This window comes from Cavia porcellus, unplaced genomic scaffold (assembly GCF_034190915.1).
Source record: "Cavia porcellus strain 051 isolate PalLab524CR breed Dunkin Hartley unplaced genomic scaffold, mCavPor4.1 scaffold_30, whole genome shotgun sequence".
Lineage (NCBI taxonomy): Eukaryota > Metazoa > Chordata > Mammalia > Rodentia > Caviidae > Cavia > Cavia porcellus.
The window spans coordinates 19,198,475-19,224,736 of NW_026947513.1; the positions used below are offsets into that span (position 1 = coordinate 19,198,475).

The following is a 26,262-nucleotide window of genomic DNA, read 5'->3' on the forward strand; positions in this document are numbered from 1 at the left end:
AAACTCAAAAAAACTAATAATACAGTTCTGACAAAGGCTGTGCCATTTTCCCACAATGTGTAAGGATGGGATGTGCCGGGTTGACAATCACTGAAATGACCCAGCACACACTTCCTGAAAAACTTCCCACCAATGACTGACCCTGAAGAGACCAGAACCAATTCCATGGAAAGATGGACCCAAAGCTGGACGTGCCTAATGGCTACTTTGGGATGTCCACTTGGGAGTAGAAGAGAGTAAAACATTTGTTATGTCCAGGAGAGTGAGTCCTTACTGAGTCGTAGCCAAGCTCCACACCACAGTTGCTTTGCACAGGCTGTGCTGAAAATTTGTGCACAATACTGGCTTCTGGGATCATATAATGGGCTCCACTGAAACATTTTCACCACTCTCCTGCCGTGTGGCCTTGGACAATTTACAGATCCTTTCTGAGTCCCAGTATGTTGTTTTGTTATGGGGCCAATGACGCATATTCCCAGGGGCTGTCCTAGGGAGCCAAAGAGGTAAAAACATGTAGTCCAGTGTCTGGTACAAAACACTGCTCAAAAATGTTAGCTATTGTTGTGTTTAAAGGCCTTACACAATGTCAGGAAAATAGTAAAGGTATAATGAATTGCAACTGTTTTTTATTATTGTACTTGTTAGTATGCACCATGCAGGGTAACTATATATGTATTCAGGGTGTCAAGTCCTTGTAAGTGTCTTGTCCCCAGGTGGATCAGATACCTCTGAGCAAAGCTTGAACACAAGCTCTCACATGCTTGAGCCTTGATCTGTAGGGCAAAGTAATCCTCAGCATTCATAAATAGTTACTTAGACACTATTTCCCTCTTCAGCCCCACATACTGACCTTATGTCCTTTCAGTTTAATGAGGTTTATCCTCATTTCATCAAAATAAAAATTATGCTGGAGCATAGAAAGAGGCCACTATCAAAGGGACTGTCAAAGAACCTTCTTTTTTCTAAAGCATATTTGTGTGTTTTTACCAAAATCCCCAAAGATGACAGCCTTGTCTTTGTTTCTCTAATGAAGAAACTAAGCCATTGCTCTCAAAGGTCATGCAGCTCCCATTCTGGAAAAATAAAACCAAAAAAATATATAATAGGCCCTTTCTGGGCAGACTAACCACTGCCAGAAGCAATCAGGAATTCCTCCCCAAGGCTCAGGATGCCAGAGGTAGAACTTGGTCCTCCTAGGTGTCATTCGGAAAGTATATAAAGGATCCCAGATGCACCCCAACACTGAAGAGATCTTTGCCAGCGCGAGTTAAAGCAGTGTTACATTCCCAATTGATGCTGTTCTTGGAAGAGAAACCTGATTCTATACAATTAAATAGAAAATGCTATTACAGACAATGTATTCTCATCTTAGGGCAAAGCTTCAGTAAATTGAGATATTTTTTTAATACAGTATGTGTGTGTGTGTGTGTGTGTGTGTGTGTGTGTGTGTGTGTGTGTGTGTGCGTGCACTCATGTATACACAAATAAACATGCACAGAAATTGAAGTGCTAAACAGCCTGTTTAAGAAATGGTAGATTTATCTCTCCTTAAGTGACAAAACTCTATTATCTCCCATACTATAGCCATTTTCCCAAAGGCCACCTCCAGATTATCAAAACACTATTAATTTTAATTAACTTAATTTAATAAATAAATGTCACTGAAACACTTAATAAAGCACTCGGAGCAAAGAACAGAGGTGTTGCCATTAAAGCCACCCAATTGTGATGGAGTGTCACAGCTCCAGAAGGTTAGGGATTGCCCGGCAGTTGCTGAGAGAAATCTTACTGGGGCCAGCAGTGAGCAGAAAATCCAGGGGCCCAACTCTGACACAAACCAGTGCATTTTTTTTCTTGCAAGCATTTATATTCCTGAAATTCTCTAATGACTAATAATTTATTTGGTAGCCTCAGAAAATGTAAGAATGGTGTCATTTTTAGATCAATTTAATATCAGGTCCCTATGCATTGAATGATGTTAGCAAGTGATTTGTATGTTGTCTTTTCGGCAGTGTATAATTTTATCACACTGCTATGGGTCTCTGATTTGGTTTATCATGGCTGTGAGGAGACTTCAAAAGATTATTTGCTATTTTTATTGCCTTGAGAAGATCTTTGTGGCCATGTGTACAGACTGAGAATTGGAATAATAGACAATTTTTGTCACAATATTATTATCTGTTGGTACCTACCTCCAGTTTTCTTTGTGATTTTTTTTCCTAAAAATACTTGGTAATACTTGGTATTCACTTTATAGAATCAATGCATATTTAAAAGCTGGAGCTACCCAAAGTACTTGTGGCCTAATGTGACCAAACATTTCAAGAAAGGTGGAAGCATTTTGTAAATGTGAACACTTTATGTAATGTTAATTATGTGCTATGAATATAAACATAGGGAGATTAAACATATTTGGGAGAAATCAACATTAAATTAGGCCACAAGTACTTTGGGTAGCTCCAGCTTTTAAATATGCATTGATTCTATAAAATGCATACCAAGTATTAGCACGTATTTTAGGAAAAACATCACAAAGAAAACTGGAGGTAGGTACAAACAGATCATAATGTCAATGACGTCACCTTCTCGGCTTCCCTCCTATTAATCTGCTTCAGCTACTATAACATAACGCCATAGACTGTGTAGCTTACACACTGCAGGAACTCACTTCCTAGTTCAGGAGGCTGAGAAGTCCAAGACCGGAAGTGCTGCAGGTGTGGTGTCAGCTGACAGCGCCCTCTGGCTGTGACCTCGTATGAAGCAAGGGCCCAGGCAGCACTCCGGGTCTCTTCTCCAAAATGTCTGATCTCATTCATGAGGGCTTGGTGTCCGTGACCTGACCACCTCCCGAGAGCGCCACTCCTGACACCCTCCTTTTGGCCACTGTTGTGACATGTTTTTCTCATCTGTTTTGTTTATTAACCTGTCTCCCTCCTGAGAATATATGAATGGTAGGTAGTAATAAACTGATCTATGCCAAAGGTTTTGAACAGAGACCCACAAGCTACCCCAGCTATCTTTATGAGCTGCCGATTAACCATTTTGTCTCTAAAACTGGAAATAGCTATTTGACAATATTTCTCACATGCCTTAGTCCCCCTGAAGGTCCTGCCTTCACTCACTGGCATAAACCATAGTATTTGCTTCTCAGAGAGACTCGTAATTGAGCCAGATTTAATGATGCTCTTAGTCTTCAAGCCCCCTAACCTCCACACAAAGTAGGAAACCTATTATGGAACCAATTGTTTAACACCTACCAGAGATTTAAAATGTTGTTTATATCTTATGGATGGAAATGAGAGCAACAAGATTACTGTTGCTCACTAGGAATATTAATTTGTGTTAATTTTATGATATATATAATGTCATTTATTAATAAATTATTGATTTGGTAAGTGATCATTTTAGCACTTATTACTACAGTCTAAGCACTGGATTTAGGACTGAGTCAAATACTGTTTTCTGCCCATAGACAGCTTCCAGTCTGAACAGAAGATAGATCATTAAGAAGCAGTTTAGAGCCTTGTGTGGTGACACACACCTGTAATGCCAGTACTCTGGGAGGCTGAGGCAGGAGAATCAAGTTCAAGTTCAGTCTGGGCAGTTTTAGCAACTCAGTGAGACCATGAGAAAATGGAAAATAATAAGAAAATAGGAAAATAAAAAGGAGCTGGGGATATAAATAAACAAACACATTTTTTAGGACTGAGTATGTAACTCAGGGCAAAGGTCTTAGGTTCAATTCCCTGTACTGGTTTAAAAAAAAAGAACCAGACAGGTACCCTAGGATACTGGGGAAGTCTCTCCCGTGACGGTGGTGTTGCATCAGATAGCATACATCCCGAGGAGGCCAGATCTGCTTGCTCAGTGCTGTAGCTCTGAGGGCCTAGAATGCAACCTGGGAATTACTAGGGTTGCAATGCACAGTACAACAATGCACTGTCATAAATACAGTGCTGTCCTAGGCCTCAGAGCTGACAGAGGTCATTCATTGTTCATTCAGCATTCTTTAAACAAAAAGATGCTGCCCACCTATAGCTGTGAACAGGATAATCTGAGTCCCTCCTGGCCTCTGGCTGTGTCTAGGCTGGCCTGGGGATGCCGAGGGAAGGCCCTGAGGCCCCCCAATGCAGCAACTGGCTGCCTCTCTGTCGGTGGCCAGTGGGGGATGTCCATCCTCATTGGCGGCTTCACTGAGGGCCAGAAGGCAGACTGCCACAGCCCACCTGAGCCTACCCCTCCTGCAGGCTGACCATCAGGGAGCTCCACGCTCTGCAGCATGAGGACTAAATCGTGGTTCTTGTGTCGTGTTCTGTTTCTAGGCTTAGAAGAAAAGGGAGAAGAGTTTGCTCGCATGCTTACAGAGCTTCTGTTTGAATTACATGTCGCAGCCACTCCTGACAAACTCAATAAGGTCAGAACATCTGAATCTCCATTTCTGGTTTTACAAAAAGTGGGGTGGGAGAGTCTGTCACTCATAAAACTCCAGAGAGCCATGTGAGATGCAAAACCACCAGCTCCCTATGCCACGGTGAAGGAAGAGGAGCTTGAGGTCAGTAATTAAGATTTGAGGAGGGAATGTAATAAAAATAGAAAGGTAGAGAATATGCCAGACTGTGTCATGAGACTGATACTGTAGTTGCGGCTTTACTAGTAATTGTCTTATGACCTTGAACAAGTCACTTGCCCTTTGCGGTACAACAGTGCTTATCATCAGGATAGAAAACTGAGGGGTACAGAATCACCAAGGGGCTTTTTCAAATTCTGTTCTCCCATTTTTAAATTCAAGGACACACGTCAGAATTACGCAGGGAGAGGCATATGCCAAGAAAACCTCTCAGATCTCCGCCCACCTTGAAGCTATGTTACATCATGTCCAAGAACATCCAGCATTAGCAGTCCGGGTTCCTCTAATGATACGGTGCTATGCTTTGCAAGTTGGTACAAAGTCTTGCTGTGGGAGCTAAAACAGAGACCATTGCTTACTCAAAACTGTATGATGGGTGCCACCCCCACCCCTGGTTTTTGGGGGTTTTTTTTTTCCCTTTTTGAGACAGAGTCTCTCTATGCAGTTCAGGCTGGCGTTGAGCTCACTTTTTAGCCCAGGCTAGTCTCAAACTCGCAACGATCCTCCTTCCTCAGCCTCCCAAGTGCTGGGATTACAGGCCCGGCTCCCCTGGTATTTTTTTTTTTTAGCAAGCAGTGCTTTTTTCTTAGCAAGCAGTGGTTTCCGTAGGCATCACTTATCAAGGTGGGCAAGGAAAGGGGAGCCTGAGGTGGTGAGGTAGAGATGAGTAATTGCTTTATCTCAGATAGGGGTCACTGATGCTGGCAGGTCAGCGACATGAACATAGAAGGAAACTGCCTCATCTGTCTCCCTGCAGCATCTGCCACCATTCAGAGAGGGGCATGTGATGGCTGCAGGTTTGCCGTGGTTTGTTTACACTGTCTGTGTCGACCTTTATCCCAAAAAGAGGATATGCCAAGCATGCTTTTCTTAGATTTTCTCTCCTCAAATCTACTTGGTGTTAACTTGCCACCCAGCACTCTAACATACTCAACTTTGACTTACACACTTTACAAAAGGAAGTCGTTTTTAGCTGAGAAATGACTTATTCTTAAGTAGTTTAAAAGAGGGTGATAAAATCTGGGAAATCTGCCCTTGCTAAATTCAGGAAACAGCAGATAGAGAAGATGAGTTCTGCACCTTTAATTTAGCCACGACTTTTAGGGCCACAGGCTGCTTGACCTGCACCGTGTGAAATTAAACTAGCCACAGAGCAGGGCCAGGTCTCTCCCGCTGCTCCTGTCTGTGCCCCCAGTGCCAGAAGGCCTGCGTGAATCTCAGGAGCACGGCTATGTTTCATCGTCGCAGCGTGATACATTATCAGGTTCATGAAACATTCAGAGCTCCATGAGACATATCAGATGTGGAAATTTGCTTTAGCCATGGCTCTCCCTAAATTTCTCACCTACACAGAAAAAAAATGTTGCTATTCTTTTATAGTTGGTCATGAAAAGTGAAAAATGTACTATAGATTTTCAATGAGACTATCATTTTTATTCTTACCTGAATATCATTTTTAAATTCTTCTTTTAAGGCCTTGAGCCCTGCAAATTTCCCTCTGTATTTTCTATTCCGTCCCCTTCTTCTATTTTATATTTTTACCAACAAGGTTGTCCTTTAATGAAGTGGAATGATGGCCCCATCACTTATTAAACACACAGAAATTTGCCCTGGAGGTTTAGAGCAACATGAGTCTAGCCTCGGCTTGGAAGGGCCTAGTTTTCATGTTCCCACAATAAACGTGGCCTTTGTTTGGGGACCACTGCAGGCCATGAAAAAGGCCCATGATTGGGTAGAAGAGGATCAGACCTTGGTGTCAGTAGATGTGGCCACAGAGTCAGAGGAGGAAACTAAGAAGGAGGAAAAGGAAAGGAAGACTGAAGAACTTCAGAAGGACAAAAAGGAGGAAAAGAGAACTAAGACCATAGAGGTAAGTTCACTCAAGATTCTCCACCAAAAGGGCAGTAATATTATGGTAATTTTATTAGCAGCCTAATTTCAACCAAAGAAAGGCCTTTTTTAATTTGTACTCTCTGCTCTTTAAAAAACGAGTAGGAATGGAATCAACCTTAAAATTTCTCTGTGCCAAGACAATTGCTGGCTTAACATAGATTTTATAGTTTTTTTCTATAGCTTTACAGTTATGATTTAAAGGGGAAAGGATTTTTTAAGAATGTAATTGATTTATCTTTAGAGGAAGTCTCTATCTTATATGCAAATTTGTTACTATAAAATGTCTTTATGCACCATAACTAATGAGGTAATTGAAGCTTTTTTGAAAAGCTTTTTCATTGCTGTACCTTTTATTCTGTAGATCATTAAATGTATATGTGCATACTTATAGCCTGTGTTTGGAAAGTGGTTTGCAATAATGGTACCTTATGTCGAATTTTAGTTTTAAAGAAAGTAACGTTTTAAGTTAAATCTCTCTAAGGAAAAGTGTGTGTTGAGGTCTGTTCATTCACTCTCGCTTCTACAGTGTTCTAGCTGCTGCCTGTTGTGTGTCCAGGTTGGCTGTGACTGTGAAGGACACAACTCTAAACAGGCTCACTGCATCCCCGGGGACCTGGCAGAACGGACCTTTTTTATATTACAGCTTACATTTTATGGCAGCATTCCACTTAGAGAAGTCCTAGACATAACCATAATCTTCACATAAACTTTTTTACGTTCTATTTGTATTTCATATTTAGGATTATATTACTTAGGGACTGGCAGTGTAGCTGCCCTGCACGGCCCTGGGCTTTGTCTACAACACTAAAAATAACATAATTAAAGATGGCACAATGGCACTCATCAGCAATCCCTGCACTCAGGAGGGAGGAGAGGATTATGGGATTGAGGCCAGCCTGGGCTACATGGCAAGACCTTGTCTTAAAAAGACAATAATAAAAATATATACATTATTACAGTATTTATTGTGATTATTATATCATGGTTTAACATCACAGGGCTTTGTAAAAAAATCTGTTTTTTCTTGCGTGTGTACAGGAAGTGTACATACTGTCCATTGAAAGTCTGGCGGAAGTCACTGCACGTTGTATCGAGCAGCTTCATAAAGTTGCAGAATTAATTCTTCACGGACAAGAAGAGGAGAAACCAGCCCAGGATCAAGCAAAAGTTCTGATAAAGTAAATTCCAGTTTTAATTATTTCTTACATTTTACATTTACACTATATGCCATTCAAAACACACACATTACACACACCCTGGACAGCTGAAGACAATGGCTTCGTGTCAGCTAACTCCATTGTTATGGTCATCTTAAGAAACAAGGACTCCCTTTTGTGTTAGCAAAAAGAATTACCTAGACATTCTAGGAGTTATTTTGTGTTAGCAAAAAGAACTAACTACACATTCTAGGAATTATTGACGAAGACTGGAGGTAAGACACACTAACTCATTCAAGCTATGCAAGTGTTTAATAGATCAAAGTCTAGAAGTACAGACCTTTGAGAGTAATTACATTTTGAGCATATCACATGAATAGAGAAAAAGCATGCACCCGTAACTCCTCAACTGCTCAAAAGGAAGCAGATGCCTCCTCCATTCCCAGGAACCTGTCCCCACTCTGCACGCTCAGCACTCAGGTGATAGTGGTGGCCAATGTAAGTCAGGTCCCTGTAGATTGCATGTGTGTGTGCATATGTGTTGTGGTGGTGTGTGTTCTTCAGTAAAGCATAGTTGTTATTACTAGGTTATGTAGTGAAATAGATAGATAGATAAATAATAGATAGATAGATAGATAGATAGATAGATAGATAGATAGAAGATCTAGATAAAATATAGATATATAGATTCACACAGGAAAGTAGTTGGTATGGAACTGAACAATGAATCATGAACCATACACCTTTTATGTATATGATTATATTATGGTATAAAAAAATCAGCACAGGCCCAAATAACTTTTCATTGCTGAGACACAGGAAATTCAATGGAAGCCTAGGGAGATAAATGGTGATGCCCACGTAGTAATCTTTGCTTAGTATTTCCTGCATTTAATAGAATAAGTTAGAGAGATTTAGCTGAACTGTCTTCCAAAAATTCAGGATTAGTGTCTTTGTGCTGATGGCATTTTTTATCACTGGTAAAGATTTGTCATCTAGTCTAGGTTATCATATCTAAACATATAGAAATCCACATAATCCACTCTATAATACTGCTAGAAAGATTATGCAATACGTCAGCCTATAGGGGTACAAGGAAAGGACAAAACAGGATAAGTTTAAAATACTAAGGCCATCTAGCGTCTATTTTATCTTTGCAGTATTGATTTGAAGGAGGGCTGATGTGCAGAAGTCCTTGAGTGTGTGTTAGTAGGACCTTGCTCTTGGCATCTTTCTGATTACCATCCTTAACTGTCCTGACCTCACCAAGCTGCACCAAGCCCCTGATTTGTCTGTACAATGAGCACTGTCCACCTCTGCCCAGAAACAGACAGAATGGGCCTAGGAAATCTCCAAGCCTTACTCTTGATGCTTTCTGCAGAAAACTTTTGAATGATGGGCAGATGGATATAGCTTATAAGACTTAATACATAGGTCATTTATATTGGGCCCCATTTGTGAAAAAAAATCTTACTTCTACTGACATTAAATTTTTTGACATACAAGATTCTCAACTTGGGGTTTTAATTTTTCTAATAGCATTTTAATTACTATTCATAAGCATCATATACACTGATTATAAGAAAATAACAGAAGCCACATCATAATTATGTATGTAATTAGTTTTTTGTTTGGTCATGATCTATAATGTTAGGATAAACATTATTGTGGTTAAATATCTGTATCTCTCTTACTTTATTTTCTTGGAGTAAACTGTCTGAAGTATAATGACCAAAATTTGGAATTTTGATATAGGTATTTAAAAACATATTCTTCAAGATCTTTATCTTGAGCCATCTAGTGAAAACATAAAATACAGAAGGCCTCCTGAATTTAAATCCCATCTCTACAGTCTACTGTTGCGTATCCTTGCAGGTTACCTCTTATAGCTGTCGGTTTCTTCATCTGTGAAAAATGGCAATAGTAATCATTAGGTCCCTATAAGGATTAAATATGATTAGATGTACAAGTACTTAACATAGTGCCTGAACGAATATTCATTATTGTTTCATTATTATTTTAAATGACCAATGAGCTGGAGAAATTCCACTTGGCAAGAGTTTTTACCCCTGTAGAGCTGGAACTCAAGCTTGGCATTTTCTTACACACAGTTTTCATTCTAAAAAGATGGCAAATGAATTAGGTGATTATTCTTTAATTAAGCATGGAGAGAAAACCGGAATTTGATTAAACTGTGATTGTGAATCATGAAAAATTGTTGAGAAAGACTGTCTGATGGCCCTTCCATGTCCAACCACCTCGGCCTCATATGCCGCCATTTTGGATGTCCTGCTGCATTGTTATCATGGTTATGACCACTGAACTCTTTTACCTTATTGGAAACCCTGCACCTCTTTTTTCTTATTTCAGGTTAACTACTGCAATGTGCAATGAAGTGACTTCCTTATCAAAGAAGTTTACAAATTCTTTAACTACTGTTGGGGTAAGATTACCATCTGGACCATGTTTTTATCTGTCTAAGGGAAGTGGGGCTGTGAGGGGCTGTGAGAAAAGTGGGGTGCAGTTCCTTTCTGGATAACTGCATAATCAGCAGCTGTGCCATGATGGATGCTAAAATCAGGCCATGAGCACCTGCTGTTATGACAGGCCGTGCCGGGCTCTGCTGTGCCTGTGCTCTGGCCTCAGTAACGCAGTCCCATATACCTGAGATGCTGGGAGAGGTGAGGTTGCACACTGTTATCAGCCTTTTTGTAATGGTACTGGAGAAGGAACTGGGACCTTTGCACTGAGCTATACTCCAAGCCTTTTTCTGAGACTGGGTTTTACTAAGTCACTAAATTATCCAGGCTAAGCTCAAACTTTCAATCCTGCCTCAGCCTCCCAGAATGCAGGATGTAGCTGTGCACCACTCTACCAAGCTCTCATTATTTTATTCACTAAAAAAAGTATCAGAATGAAGGCTCTGTACATTAACATGAGTATATATTATATAATATTGAATATAAACATTCATATGAATATATTCATATGTTCATATGTTAATATTGAATATAAACATATTCATATAAACATATTCATATGAATGAATGTATTTTATATTACAATAAATATATATTACTGTGTATCCATGTATCTTAGCTACTTTTCTCATTGCTAAGACAAAATACCCAACACCGAAAGTTAAAAGAGGGTTTATTGTAGCTCATGGTTTATAGAGGTTCAGTTCACAGTTGGCTGGCTCCACAGCAGGGTGGCATGGCAGAAGAGAATCAGCCAATGGCAGGGAAGACAAAAAGCAGTAAGTGATGAGATTTCCTTCTTTTCCCCTTTGTTGTGGCTGGGGGCCTAAAGAGGGACTTTGGCAGTGAGATCCCCAGGGCAAAGAATGCACACAGGGCAGACATTTGTTCAAAAGGCAGGCAGCAGCAAGACAGCAGCCCGTGTCTTTACTGTTTAGCCCTTACACAGGTAGTTGTCACGTATTTACAGTCTTGTGTGTTGACTGAATAAGCACACGGGTGGTTGCCTACTGCTTGCTCAGTCATCCTGTATGTGCCTTGGTCTAGATAAGGGGGTTGTGTCCTCATAGCTGGCCATGGGGTTCCTTCTGTACCCCCTGAGCTTTGAAGCCTGAAGGAGTCTGTCTGGAATGGTGCCCCACACCCTTACATTCCATTCAGTCTACAAGCCTTTTGTTTGGTGCCAACCATACCCACATGGAGCTTCTCGTTATCCCTAACCAGAACTGTGCTAAACCAATCAATGGACTAATTTGGTGACTACACATCTTTAATCCATATTCACCTCTTACAAACATAGAAGGCATTGAGGGGACATCTAGAGAAGAAGCATAACTATATATATTTCAAGCATCTCTATTAAAGTAATTAACTTTGAGTATTCTTATTTCTTCTTGAGCTTAGTCTATTTTATAAACCTCATAAGTTTCTTTGCTCTATTGTTGCAATTCAACTGAAACCAAAAGAAAAAATATTACCATTTGGCATAACAGCAGAGTTACTTCCTGCTTTAGCTACGTGGTTTTTTGGTTGCAAGCTTCTAATTTTCTAGGACAACTGTAACAAAGTACCACACATGAAGTGACATTCAGGACTGAAATTTACTCTTCACAGTTTAGAATCTGAAGCAAGCTTCAGACATGGTCATTCTCTCTCTGAAGCATCCACGGGTGGATCTTCCTTGACTTCCTCTGGCTTTCGTAGGCCCAAGGTGTTCTTCACTTGTGGCCACAAGACAGCCATCTTGTCCCATCTTCACCTGATGGTTTCTCCCAGTGTCTTTGTGTGGTCTCCCCTCAGTGCGCGTTGTGTCCAGATTTTCCTCTTAGAAGGACACAGCCATACTGGATCGGGGTCTCATTACTGTGGCTGCACCCTGACTGATTACACTCACAGCTGCCCTCGCACTAGGGAGTAATAGCAAGTCAGGTCTTCAATGTACCCTTTTTGGGAACACAATTCAATCCATAAGGAAGCAAGAGAAATAACCTATAAATGGTTTAGACAGAATAGGGGGCTTTGAGAGACAATGGGGAGACTGTGAGTAGCGGTGGGGACCCAGCACCAAAGCTCTTACACATGGTCTCTAAAGTGTCGCTATCCATGTGACTCAACCACAGTAAGTCCCAGGCCCTGGATCTTGGAACCCCAGAGTCCTGTGTCCTACGTGAGACAGTTTACAATGTTCATGCAAATGGATCGGAGGTCCACCTTGCAGTCCCTCAAGAATGACAAGGGCCAGGCCCGTATCATGCAGACCTGCCTGGCTGCTGGAGTGCACGTTCCATCCCTCCTCAGGCCAAGAGCAGTTCTCAGAAAAAGCAGAAAATAATTGTGGACCTGATGTTGCCCCGAAAGATATCTATCTCCCACACTTCTATCAGTGACTCGATTAATAAGAAATGAGCTACCTGCCATTCTGCTGTCAAGGAACATGGTTTGCTGCTCCTCCTTTGTAAACCGGCAGCTTTTCTGTTTGTCTGACTTTCGGCCTTCAGTAATGGAGCTTCACTGTGTGCCAGCAGAATGGTGGGGAGCGGGAGCCTCTGCTACGACAGGCTGGATAAAATGCATTCGGGTGCCCTGCACTGTGTAAGTTACCTAGTGCCCGTGGACTTAGGGGAGATACTAGGTCTGCAGAGAGGTGTGGCAGCTTGCTCACGATGGGATGGCCTTGACAGTCCAGGTTCCCAAGGCTCTGTTCTTCCTTCTACTCAGTTTACTAGGAGAGAAAACTCAGTCCTTTTTCCACAGTTTACTAGGTGAGAAAACTCAGTCCTTTCAATTGATTTCTCAGCTCCTACAGGCTGCCCACCAGGTGCATCAGACAAATAACCAACTGTTTTAGGTTGCATAATTGCCTAGGGATGCAGGGGTGTGTGACATATCTGGTATCATTTTTATGTCAAACATTATTTTATTTCCATTAGTGGGCAATGTTCATGACATGGTTTTCCCTTCCTTTTAAAATATTGTATTTCCACACAATGTTTCACAAATCTGAATGCACACAAATCACCTAGAAATCTTTTTAAAATGCAAATTCTAATTCAGTACATCTGGAATAAGGGCTGAAATCTTATAGTGCCAGTATGCTCTCAGATGATCAGAATGTTTCTGATCCACAGCCCACATTTTGTTTAATAAGGCTCTAGCAGACGGGTGTGTGCTTGAACTTATATTTGTTCATAAACACACATGCGTGTAAATGTTTGCATGCACAAAGTCAGGAATAGACACGTTATTTTATAGAAAGAAAAAAGCTGAATCTCAGAGTTTACTGAAGCGCCATTTCATCATAACAGAAGCCCTGATCTTGTGGTTTGATGAATCATTTGTATCAAGTCATCGTTTCTGTTCTTTCAAACAGCCATTATTCATAACTTGAAGTTAATGAGTGTATATGGCTCTCCAGGCTCTATTTAAATTGCTTGCACATCTCATTGATTCTGAAAGCCAATGTCTTTTTATTGCCCTCATTTTGATTATATTTTAGAGGTTTATTGATAATCAAATAAACATGAAAGCAAATACCATAATGGATTTTCTGCTTACTTACTAAAACGACTGGGTTTTTAAGGAGTCTTTTTTTCCCAAACTCCATTATGGTTTCCTCTGTGAGATATTACTTCACTCTCAGTAGAGTGATATCAGTGAAAGTAGGCTGCTCTGAGAAGATGTATTTGATTTAAGTGCTTTGGTTTGCCATAAACTCTTCCAGGTATAATGGGAGAAACCACCTATTAAGACTGCCCTCTCTTCAGTCTCTTTAATGATTTATCACCTATAGATTGAACATTTTTAGATAGGAGTGACTGTTTATTAAAAGGCCAACAGCATAAATGAGGATAATGATATTAGCTTCCAGCTTTTAAACACCTACTTTATTTTGTACTTTGAACATTTTACTTTACATATGTTCATGTTTTTCAAACTTGGATGTGAAAATCTGATTGCAGATTATACTTAAGGATGCTTTAATTTTGGTAGTGTTCTGGAAGATGCCCTGTAATTACGTATTCATCCTTGCATTTAAATCAGAAAGGGAAAAAATAGAAAAAGACTAAACCAGAGCTGAGACTAGGGTAAATAAAGGTAAGCAAAATTTGAGGAGCTCCCCCAAAAAAGAAATTAGAAAACAAACCAAGTTAGATGGATATCTTACTGCAATATTTTTAACATTAAAAAGGCAAAAATTATCATGCTATCAAAATTTTTTAAGTCTTAATACTTGCACAATTCAACTTAACCTCACACTACTCCCAGACCTCCTACATCTTTAAATAGTTGAAAAGATCTGAGTTTACGCTCCTAAGCACTGTGAACTTACACAGTTCTTCACCGTGTTTTCTTACCTGGAAATTGGAGTATGTGCCTGCCTGCTAGAATTTCTGATGAAATCAAATGCGCTCACACAGGGGAATGACCAAATAGGAAGCGCAGTCTTTAGAAAGCACTGCGGTTCCCCTTCCTCACTGAGAGATGCCTGAACAAAGCCAGTGCCTTACATTTTATGTGGCAAGTGTTGTATTATGAGCCCCTAATCTGTCAATTTCATACTTTTGATCCCACAGAGCAACAAGAAGGCTGAGGTCCTTAACCCCATGATCAATAGTGTATTGTTAGAGGTAAGTGGTCTTGGGAGAGAAAGTATTTCTGCTTCAAAACAAATGTTAGCACTACATTTTTTTTTCTCTTTTTGTCTTTCTCTCAGACAGCAAACGTTACTGCAATGCTTTTAAATCTTATCGGCAACAGTGTTTTTGAGTACATTTGTGTAGCTCAACCAGCTGTAAACCTTCTGATGAAGCAACAATACCTAATTTTCAAGAATTTCTGATTATAAAAAGAACTGCTAAGCTTGCACGTTATTTCTGTCACTGTTTCCTCCAGCCGAGGCAGATTTCTGTCGCCAAGTTTGACACTAGATTTAACACTCTGCTTATTGGCTACAATAAGGGATTATTGCCTGATGTGATTTTCATAAAAATGGACATTTCCTTCCCTTCACAAGAACCTATTGTTCTGCTGTGTCTAAGCTCTGGGAATGGCAAAAATGACAGAATCTGCCCATTCAGTGTCAAGGGCTACTGACCACTCACTCCATGGCTGGCCTGTGCATCAGGACTCTGTAGCACCAGTTGGTCCAGCGTGAAGCTGCCCCAACACTGGTGTGGTTTTGCTCACAACAGTGATGTGTCAGAGAAAAAAAGCAGCCTAGGGAACCTCCTCATCATGCCCTTCTCATGGGCACTGTATTCTACCAGTGGTTGTTGGAGGAGATTCTTACACTATGGGCAAAACATCTATAACCATTGGGCACCCGCCAAATCCACAAGATTTTCACAAGCTGAGACTGTGGGCAATGCTTATCCTGGAGTTTTTGCTTTCTCAGGTAGCTGTCGATGGCAAAATTGGGAAATGATAAAAACATTCAGATGGTTATGTAAATATGCATGCCAGTATATTTGGGAATCACACCTAACAATTTAGGAAAGCTACCCAGGGACAAATGTAACAGTGATGATGCCAAAAGCTGATCCACTGTCGCACAGTGCAGTGGAGTCAACCAGAAAGGACAGGAGCTGTAGGGACAGGTCCAGAGGGACAGATACATATCGGGAGAAACTCTGGCAGTCAGAATTTTTAAAAAAATTTTAAATCTGATTAATTAGACTAATCTTATCAGTCATCACAAATGAGGGCAAATATTCATTCCCTTAGCAAAAAGTTTCATATTAGCTACCCTAAGCTTAATTGATTAATGGATTGATTATAGTAATCAATTGATTAATGGATTGATTCAATCCTGGGATTGAACCCAGGTTCTTCACACTGAGCTATTTACACTCAGCCCTGTTTATTTTTTATTTTAAAGACATGGTCTTGCTAAGTTCCTCAGGCTGGCTTTAAACCGGGCTCCTGCCTCAGCCTCCCAAGGAGTGAGGTTACAGGCATGTGACATCACATACAGCTGATTTATTTTATTATTTGTTTTGCTGTACTGGGGATCAAACCCAGCAAAACACTCTACCACTGAGCTTCACCTGCCCAGGCCCATCCCAGACTTTAAATGGGTTCTCTGTTTAGTAATGCTTAGTACTGTACTGCACAGCAAAAATAACAGTATCAGATCTACAAGCCAAACATGCGTGGCCAAGGTGACAGTGTTCAAGAATTCGGTCTTGATTAATTTACAGTATCTTTAGCTTTCTGTAGACCATTCTGTTTATACAGCTGTAGGTTATAACATGACCCCCTTCATACTGGGCTTTCACATGGCTTCAGAGCAGTAAGACTGATCTGGGAAAGGGACAGATAAGACTGGACTTATTGGGCCATGGATATACACACATAGATGTGCCTTAACAGCCTACAGAAACGGTTTGCCTCATTTTGAGTGAATTCTGTTAATACAGATGATGAAGAGCTAGACATATGCTATCTACAAGAATGTGTTTACATTTTCTATAAGCACTAACATTATCAAAAGTGCATAAAGTCCCAATTCAGTGATGTTCCCTATATTCTGGGAGATCTGCAAGACGGAATGACAGAAATAACCTTACACCTACATTTTTTCCTCTCACAGGGCTGCAATAGCACGACATACATCCAGGATGCCTTCCAGCTGCTGCTGCCTGTCCTGCAGGTGTCACATATCCAGACCAGTTGTTTGAAAGCACAGCCATGACCTTACATGACACTGTGCAGGGAGAAAGGCCACAGTGTGTCTGTGTGCACTGGTAAAAAGGATGTTTTGATGCAACTGGTCCAAGATGCCCATTTGAGAACACTACAAGCAGTTTTGTACAGCCAGTATTATTGAAAGTTTAAAGGGTGTTACCATTTTTCTTAATGTATATGATTGTTTTGCAAATAATTGTTTTCTGTATGTTAATTTAAATGTATACAGTTTATATTGAAAGTTTCCTTTCATTTAAAATTCTTTCCCACATAGTCATGTCTGTTTTCCCTAGTCAAGCGTGCTATATTTAGAGATTCAGAGGCAAACCTTAGATTTTTTTTAATCTTAAATTTCTATCTGTAAATGTCACATCAATTTTTGTACTGAACTTTGTTTTGTTACCTAAATGTCATGGGCAAAAATAACACTACTTACAGATCCTATCTGTTGTGGTATAAGAGAAATGTAAGTATCTCTTTATAGTCATTCATTCTTACAATAAGCATTTATTGAGCACCTGTTATGTGCTCACAGTAAAGCAACATAGTCTCGCCCCAGGTGAGACAGATACTCTAAAAGAGGGTTTACAAGATAATACTTAAAATACTTTGAAATACCAGTGAGTTTTCTAAATCTTAAGACATTGAGAACAAGGTAAATTGGTGCTTTTTAAAATGTTCTATCCTTCAATTTATTCTATTGTCCTAACCTTGAATTTTTTTAATCCCATCTTTAAATGCAGGGTGAAAATGTGTATGAAAAGGAGAATTAAAGACTATTTAGTTTAAAATTGATTTCTTATGATCATAAGCACATGATGGCATAATTTCAAAGCTTCAAAGTATTAAATAGGAAATTGAAGGGATCTTTGGGTTGCATTTAACAAATCTACTACACTGATCATGCTCACTGTTGGGAAAGACAGAAAATACTAATGTGTGGGTGACTGGCTGGTGTGTTAAAGACCCTCCTTGCACCTGGGAGACATCATAATGAACACCTGTGAGCCCCACACTTATCACAGATGATGCTGGGGGATGCTCCTGCCCCGCAGCCCCCCCTGCAATCCCTATCAGCAGTGTCAGAAGGAATCTTGCCTGGTGGCTGTCTCCAAGGTAAATGAAGCTTGTGGTTTTGCAAGGGGTGAAAATCCCTTGTTCATGTTTGCTTCTATTCCCCTGATAGAGTCAACTGCCTTTGTTCCCTACAGACCATGTAGGGACGTTTCAGCATCATCCTGCTTCTCATTAACATTTCATTTGTCTTCGCTCTGTATTTCATTTGTGTATCTCTGAAACAGCCAAGTAGAAAACATCAGAACAATTTCTTTACAACTTGGAAAAATAAGATTCTCTGAGGAATCAATTAAAGATGTTTCTTTTCTCCTTTTCTGATTGCCTGAAATGTTTCTGTTACCAAATCTAGAGGTGATTAACTGATGAAAATGCTACTTTCCTTTTCCTGCATCCTAGAATTTTTATGTGTAGAGCAGCGGAAAGGAATTTGATTTATTTCTCACATGATTTTTTTTTAACATCGCTGACTAGAAACGTGAAAGAGAAACATTTTCAGAGGAGATAGATTCCCAGACTTAGATTTTAAACCTAATTATACCCCACTTTGTTCACAGGAAATATTTAAGATAAAATCAAGTAGAAATTTTTAAAAGAAGAAGAGAGGGAGGGGCCAGGGATGTAGCTCAGCGGCACACTGCCTGCCTGGCCAGCACGATGCCCTGAGTTCAATTCCCAATACTAAAAAAAAAAAAAAAAAAGAATCAGTGAGGGAATTATTTTTTTAGAAAGTGGTTAATGTTACTGACATTATATTTACCTTTTAATAATATAATGTCGAAGTTTGCCAAGTGTAGACACAGACTGAGAAATGATTCCCTGGTCCATGATCTGCAAATTACATTATTAAGGAGAGAATAATCACTCAGTATTTATCCACCCTCCAGGATTTCTCTCTTTTAATATTAGTTTTCAGCGTCCCTTTTAAATAATTGCTTCTTTGCTCTGCTTTAGAAGCTAGCAAAGTAGAGAATCCATATCTGGATAAATGTCAGCCAGTCCTGAATGAATGATTTAGCAGGATTACCATGAAAGTTGTGTATTCCTTCAATAATCCTTTACATAAATCAGGTTCATTGCACTCTATGCAATTATTCTGAAGGAGCCTGCCAGCTTTTCTCTTACATCAAGTGCAAAAAAGTTCTAGTCTAAATAATGAATGTAATCCTGCGCCTGTGCGTGCTTAAATAAAAAGCATCTACAACATATTTCAAATTCAAAAGAGAATGCGTTCAAGAAAAATTGCTTTGGGGTGTGGGAAACACACAGATCTGATCAGCAAAATTGAATCCCAAACCTTAAAGCATAAGCCTAAGCTTACATATTGCATCCCACTGAGAACAAAAATCTGTGTAGTTACTCTGGGTCTCAGCCTCGGCTGCATGCCCAACTCAGAGTTGATGGTTGCCAGCTGAGGCTTCTGCAGGAGTGAGCAGAGATGTGCACAGCCTTGGCAACACCACCTAAAGCAGTGATGGAGAACCTTTTAAATCTTTCACTGATAAACAGCTCACTGCAGAATACATGTGGTAGGTTCACCACCGCTGACCTGAGGGACGTGCATCCTCTGCACACCTCAAAGGGGAAAGCTGGTAGGCCCAACTCCAGAGAGGGTGAGGCTGCTGAGAGAAAGGGCTGAATACCCAGCAAACTCTGAATGCAGTGATGGGAGGATTTCCTTGTGTGTAACTAGCTGCCGGAGGTACTCATATCTCCAAAGTCACCTTCTGCACAGGCTGACCGTGCTGAGTTTGTGTTAGAAAAAAAGGCAGACATCCAAATCATAAGTGTTGCAAGGGTGCAAGGTCAGGGAAGCAATTCAGCAAAACTTTGATACACACGTTGCATTTCTCTTCTTAAGAAAAAGTGTGTGTGTGCACGCACGCATGCGCACGTATGCACTGAACAGATGGGATTGATGATAATACATAGCTTCAACTGCTATTTAATTTTATAAAAGCAATTATTTTACAGGGTCAAGATAGTTTTTTGTATAATGTAAAAACTGCCCTTTGATCTTCCTCCTAAACGTGTCTCACATTCTAATATTTAGATCCAGGCTTCAACATGGTCTCTTAAATTACCATGTTTCTAAAGGCACATCAAAAGAGATCATACTGCAAATCTATCTTAGAACTGCAATTTTGTCTGGTTTTGTAGTTGATCAGAATTCTTAATGCCATAGGAGTGGATTCAGACCAGCCATTCTTCACATAAAAGAAAGCAAATGATGTGCTTAACCATGTGTTTTATTTGTCTGAATATTTCATCCCTCAGGCAGTTTTATGTTCACTGTCTGTATGTTCACCCATATGAGATAGTCTGCTAGAATGTCTGCTGTTAACAGCTCCAAGGACAGATTGCATTGTATTCATTTGTTTCCTTCGATCCTGCAAATAATGAATTCTTCTACCCTTTCAACTGTTCGCCTTTAGCAATGATTAAATTATTACAACTCAAACAGAAAAAAAAAAAGTATTGATAGGGTTTCTGCTATATGTGGTATCCAAAACCATCACAGTCCAGGACAAGAAGCTGATTGTGGAGGGTTAGAATCTTGTGTTGGGATTTAAACTAAATTTACCTTTATCTGGATCAAAGAGGATTTTTCTCTGCATGAGCTGTCAGCCAAAAAGCAATAGGATTATGTCAGCCTGTGGTCGCTGGATTCACCTGACAGGTCTGCCTCTTCTATTAGCCTCAAAGGAATTTCTGTGCTGCAGAAGAAAAATATGTGTATTTCTTAAATGCCTTCACTGAGTGTGGAACTTTGGGGTAATTCAGAAATGATCTATCTCCTTTCCCTGGCTTTCACCACCAGGCTTCTCAGATGCTATTTGGAAGGAAAAAACAACAGAGAAGCCAAGGCCAGATGGGTGAAACCTTGGCAAAAAGCAAAGCTAAGCTTGTGCCTTTTGAGTCCTTGCCAGCTTTTTTCTCTTCCTCTCTCAGGATTTTTTTAAACAGTCATAAGTACCTGGCTTCCAGAATTAGCTTTTAGCAATCTGCCTCCATTGTCTCTGTGTCTTGTTCCTCTTCTCGTTTTCTATTTATACTCTCCTCATTTAACAGAAAACCATCCATCTATCCAGGAGATTATTTCAGTCATAATAATATACATTTACTAGGTGCTGGGTTATGCACTGCATCTTTTATATACTGTACATCATCCCATTTTTCCCCCATAGTCCCTTACAGGTAGATATAATTTCAGTCTCCACTGCCCCAACAAGGACAATGAAGCCCAAAGAGCTTATGCAGCTGTCCACAGTACAAGATTCAAGATGAGTGAGGATGCAGACCTGGGTCAGACCTGAGCCGCATTTTGAACTGTTACTCAGAGCTTCCCAACAAAAGAAAAATGTAATGTATTATTTTTAGAGACATCTGAACCCTGAGATTTATATGCTTAGTTCTCTTGAAGCTGTGAGCTAGATTTGTAGCTGAACGCTTTGGTTGTCAGCTTTGGTTGTTTCCATGCAACTGAGAACAAACTGGGACTAAGGAGACACAGAATGAAACCACGAGGGGTTCTTTGGCCCCTGGATGCTTCTCACCGCAGGCTTCTTTATCATTTCACAGGCATTTACTGTCGAGCAGCGTTTTGGTCATAGTATCTCAGCATCCTGTCTCTCATAGGTGCTTTTGATGGCTCTGAAATGGCTCCTTTGTATCTTTCCCCATCCTCCCCCTGATCTGATGCCAGGGAAGCCTGTTTGTAAATCAACCCCACTCCTGAAAATCTTGAAGTGTACCTACTTCCTAGAGCATTTTTAAAAAATTCTAAGTTCTATGAGATCATGCCTTCAGCTGGGGATTTGGCTCAGTGGTATAAGCACCTGCCTGAGAGGTGCGAGGTCATGAGTTCGATCCCTGGTACCAAACACAAAAAGCCTTCTTTAGCCCTGTACTTGGTGTATTCCCTGTTGAGGTCAGGGAATAGTGATGGTGATGATGATAATAGCTTAAGTACTGTATGTGCTGTCAAAGCCACCACAATGATGGCACATCTGTTGACTGAGAGTTTACTTATATTTCAGACACCTAGGATAAACATGTACTTCTCTGATCTCATGTAATCTCCCATGAGATAATTCCTATTATTACACCCATTTCATAGAGGAAAATGCAGCTCAGGGAGATGAAGCAATGTGTCTGTGATCATCCAACTAATAATTAGAAAGGCTGGGTTTTACATCCGGACAAAGCCTCTGGATAAGCAGACACTTGTTTATAAATAGAAAATATGCTCATTTTCCCATGGGCTGAGTCCTTTTCTATCCAATCACTGGGGTCCCCTCTTTCTGTTGTGTGGCCTCAAGCAGAGACAAATTGCTCCCCAGTCTCCCTGTTGGAGGGCTACCACATTTTCCCTGCCAGTGCCTCTGATCCCAGGAGACAGTGGGATCCAAGCCCATTCTCCCCTTGTCTTAGGCTTTATATTTTAAGTGATTCATTGTTCCCAGAAAACTGTGGTCACCTTTCCCTCTTTTGCGGAGAAGACACTAGAGGAAAATATGCTTTGGAGTGGGAACTCCCACTGCTGATAAGTGATGAAGGACATGAAATCAAACGGTGAACTGCAGGACACAAAAGACTGGCCATTTCTCAGTCAGAAAAATTTGTCTGTTCTTAGAGAACATCTTAGTTAGGAATACTTTTATTCCAGACACTTTCACAGCTACTCCTTCCCTCTTTCTGATCTTTATTCAAAAGCCTTTGGAGTGAGGCACTTTCCCTGCTTCATGGTTTTGTCTCTGGGACATATCACTATCTAGCATTCTTCACGTATTACTTATCTGCTGTCTCTGAAGGTAATTTCCTTCAGAGTAGGGAATTCTGTTTTGTATGTCACCGTTTTCCCAGCACCCTAACTGTATGACTCATAGTAGGTGCTTAGCGACTATTTGTAAGATGAACAAATACATCAAAATCTTAGATGTATAAATTGTAAATAATGAGACAGGCAGGCATATTATAGGGTAATTATTCACAGGAAATGGTTGAGTTGTGTAACAGAATATTGACTATGTAAGTAAACTTTGTCCATTTGAGCAATATTGGTGTGGCACTAATGGGTAATATTTGGGGTCTTAGAAATGCATAGTTTTTCCCATTAAAATCAATGAAATTTATAATTTTTACTGCAGAGAACTCTATGAATGTTACCTTTTAAAGTAAGATGGGCTATAGTGAAAAATCAGAACCATATAAATAACTGTAGCACATGATACTGTAAAATATTATGCTACCATAAAACAAAGAATAAAATGACTGAAATAGCTCAGTACTTCTGAGCTCCAAGATTTACTGCTGATACCTATCTAAAATAACACATTCACATGCACAAAAATGCTACATCCACGTTTAGTCCGAACTTTTAACACATAAACCTATCAATAGTGCTATAACCAGAGGTAAAAGAGGATGTGGAGGAGAACATCAAAATTTGATAGAATAATCAAAAAGGATCCCAATATTATCTTTACTGTTTACATTTTCTGTGTGATAATATGTTGATTGATAACTTATATAGCTAAATTATGAAGAAAAAAATCAAGAAACAAAAAAGAACTTAATTGTGACAGAGAGATCAGAGGATAAAGCCCTCCCAGAGATGAAAAGTATACACAAGAGCCAGAAGTATCTAAAGGATGTGAATTTCTTGCAAGTTTCTAAGATAATGTTGATGACTGTACAAATCTCTTCTTGCTTTCCTCAGAAATGCTCAACCAACTATTTCAAATGCATAATTTGTAAAGACTGTGATGATGTAAACAGAAAAATTTGTCATTTCCACTTCATTGGAAAAGTCCTCTAAATTCCTTAGCCAGATAGTCTCTCTAATCTTCCTATTCAACAGCTCAACTATATATAATAACGCCAGAGCCAATCTCAGAAACTTCTGCAGGGAGGCACCACACAAATGAATGAGCCTGTGGTTTAGAGTTATTAGTTTGATGCCCAGATGCATATCATATTTGCAAGAAGCAGTTTACAATCTGTTCATCTTGACAAATGCGGCACAAGGGGATTTAAATTCCTGCATCTGCAATTTCTGTCTCTGTCTCTCCAAATTTATGGGGAAATTGTAGACACAAATAACGTGTCAGGCTTGAATGAACTGAGATCTCTGCTCCATTTCACTCAAAGGTTAATCAATAGAGAGCAGAGGAAAGTCTCAGCAGATAGCCAATCTGAGTTCTATTAACTTCCCGGAACCACAACATGGGCTTATAACTTCCTTGGCAGTGCCCATGCCTTTTGACGCATGGTAGTGAGGTGTTAAAGCACTGGCCATTTTGTGCATTTTAAACTATTTCTTCAATGATTTCTAAAGGGTCAGGACTACTTGCATATTTTCTACCAACATAAAGTTATCCATCAGTGATAGTAGATGATGTGTGTCTAGCTGGCTTGGTGGTGTGACTGATTATCAAGGAGGTTTTGGTCTATTCTACAGCTGCTGAGAACCTACTGGGGCCACTGACATGAGACACGGACATTACAAGTCAGTGCCGGCATCCCACGTATTTCTTTCTTTTAAACCCACTTGCTCTCTGGCAAAGAATATAGACCAAAGACTTACATTTACTCAAGACAAGTAATGCACAAAAATAACACGCTTGCTTGCAGAAAATGTCTGCCACTCGACCAGTCAGCTCCAGCTGGTTTTGCTACAAAGGCAGCAGTTGGTCAGTGACTGCCCCGACACCAGTGTCAAGCAGGAACATACATCAAGTGGTCTGAAATTAGCAGGCTTAAAGAATGAAAGGCTCATTGATTTTTAAAAGCAGGAATAAAATCCTCACATATTGCGTCCAAATGGCGCCTTTTTGCTTTTTAAGATAGTCACATTTTTTCATGCCAGAGCTGAAACTGAAACAAATTGCAAGACAAAAAAAAAAGAGAACATTTATTGATTTTCATGAACTTACACTCATCACTTATTTAATCATCTCTTCATCCATATATCCATCCAATCTGTCTGCAAACATTTACTGCAACTGTTGTGCACTCTCCCGAGTAAAAGAGGGTTCAATTTGAAATTCATTTTGCACTTTTTCCATCCAAAATTATCCATTTGAGCAAAGAAATTACAGGATTCATGCAAGTGCCATGCAAGGCATCCATGGCTTCTGCAAGCACCACCTGTGTGCCCATGACACACAGACTCCTCTGCGGAATCCGGATGTCACTCCTGTACACCAACCCTAGTAACAGCTTCCTGCCAGAGCTCTATAAATCAGAATTTGAGGGGCCCATAAATCTATCATCTCTCCTGCTCCTCCTACATCTCTGTCTTAGTTGATACATAGCAGCTCCTCTATTAGAAGCCTGGCCATCATCCTAAATTTTGTCTTTTCCTCATCCACAACACCCACTTGTTTTCCCAGTGCTGCAAATTTCTTCTTTGTGTATCTCTCTCCATCCTTGCTTCAATCTGGCTTCTGTTTCTCCTCATGTTACCTATTTGCTACTGTAACTGATACGAGTCTGGTTCCAGCCCAGGTCTCAGTCCCCTTCTGACCCATCCATGACAGTACTGTCGGCAGTCTTTAAGGTGGGAATCTGGTTTTGATTCCTCTGATTAAACCTTCACCAGCTCATTTCAGCATTCAGGAAAACACTCTCACAAAACCCTTTGCCCTGTGGACTTTGCCTCTTTCCAGGAACTTTCACCAGTTCCTCCCCGAAGACTCGGTGTAGAAGCCTCTGCAAGTCCTCCCTGCAGCTGCACCCCCTGCCGCCTCTCCAAAGTGCTACCTAACCCATGCTGCTGCCACCACACAGTGATTAGAACCCGTGAGGAACTGGTACAGACTGAAAGCTCCAGCGATGCTGATGCCAGAAACCGATGCATTCCCCAAACCTGGATACCATCATTCTCGCAAAGAAAGCTGTACTTCAAGAGAAGTACATTTGAATGGATTAAAAAATCTGGCTGTAGCGTAATTCCAGCAAAGCAATCTCAATATTCTGTGATGGGTCAAGAACTGTAATTAGAGAAGAGGGGAAAGAAAACAAAAAGGATTTCCTCCACATATTTTTGCTTCACCATTAATTTTCCTTAGTTACAGGACTTGCCAAGCCATTTAATGTGTCACTGTGCCCTGGCACTGTCTGGGGTAGGGGGATGCAGTTAAGGAGCAGCTTTTCTCCATTTGAACAAGAAAGACTGGTTCTGGAGCACTGACAAGCAACTTTGATGGTGGTGTCCTTCCCAATGCAATCAGCCTCCCCTGCAGTGTACCCCAATAACGTTTGGTGTAATAAATCATTCTTTCAGCTATGCAGTCACATTTAAGGTCTGTCTGCTTAATCTTTAATTGGGTAAGCAGTT

At 40.3% G+C, this 26,262-nt stretch overlaps 1 protein-coding gene across 2 annotated transcripts in view; it reads left to right on the forward strand.

Moving 5' to 3' along the window:
- The window catches only part of Fam114a1 (family with sequence similarity 114 member A1), a 73,067-nt gene extending 54,833 nt beyond the window's left edge, over positions 1-18,234 (forward strand). For both annotated transcript variants that reach the window (XM_013154358.3, XM_013154359.3), the window contains exons 9-14: positions 4,323-4,414; positions 6,336-6,497; positions 7,559-7,698; positions 10,048-10,120; positions 14,732-14,785; positions 16,750-18,234. In XM_013154358.3, the coding sequence (XP_013009812.1) occupies positions 4,323-4,414; positions 6,336-6,497; positions 7,559-7,698; positions 10,048-10,120; positions 14,732-14,785; positions 16,750-16,851 (623 nt within the window). In that variant the 3' untranslated portion in view covers positions 16,852-18,234. The remainder of the gene's footprint in view (positions 1-4,322; positions 4,415-6,335; positions 6,498-7,558; positions 7,699-10,047; positions 10,121-14,731; positions 14,786-16,749) is intronic.
- Positions 18,235-26,262: the final 8,028 nt, after the last annotated feature.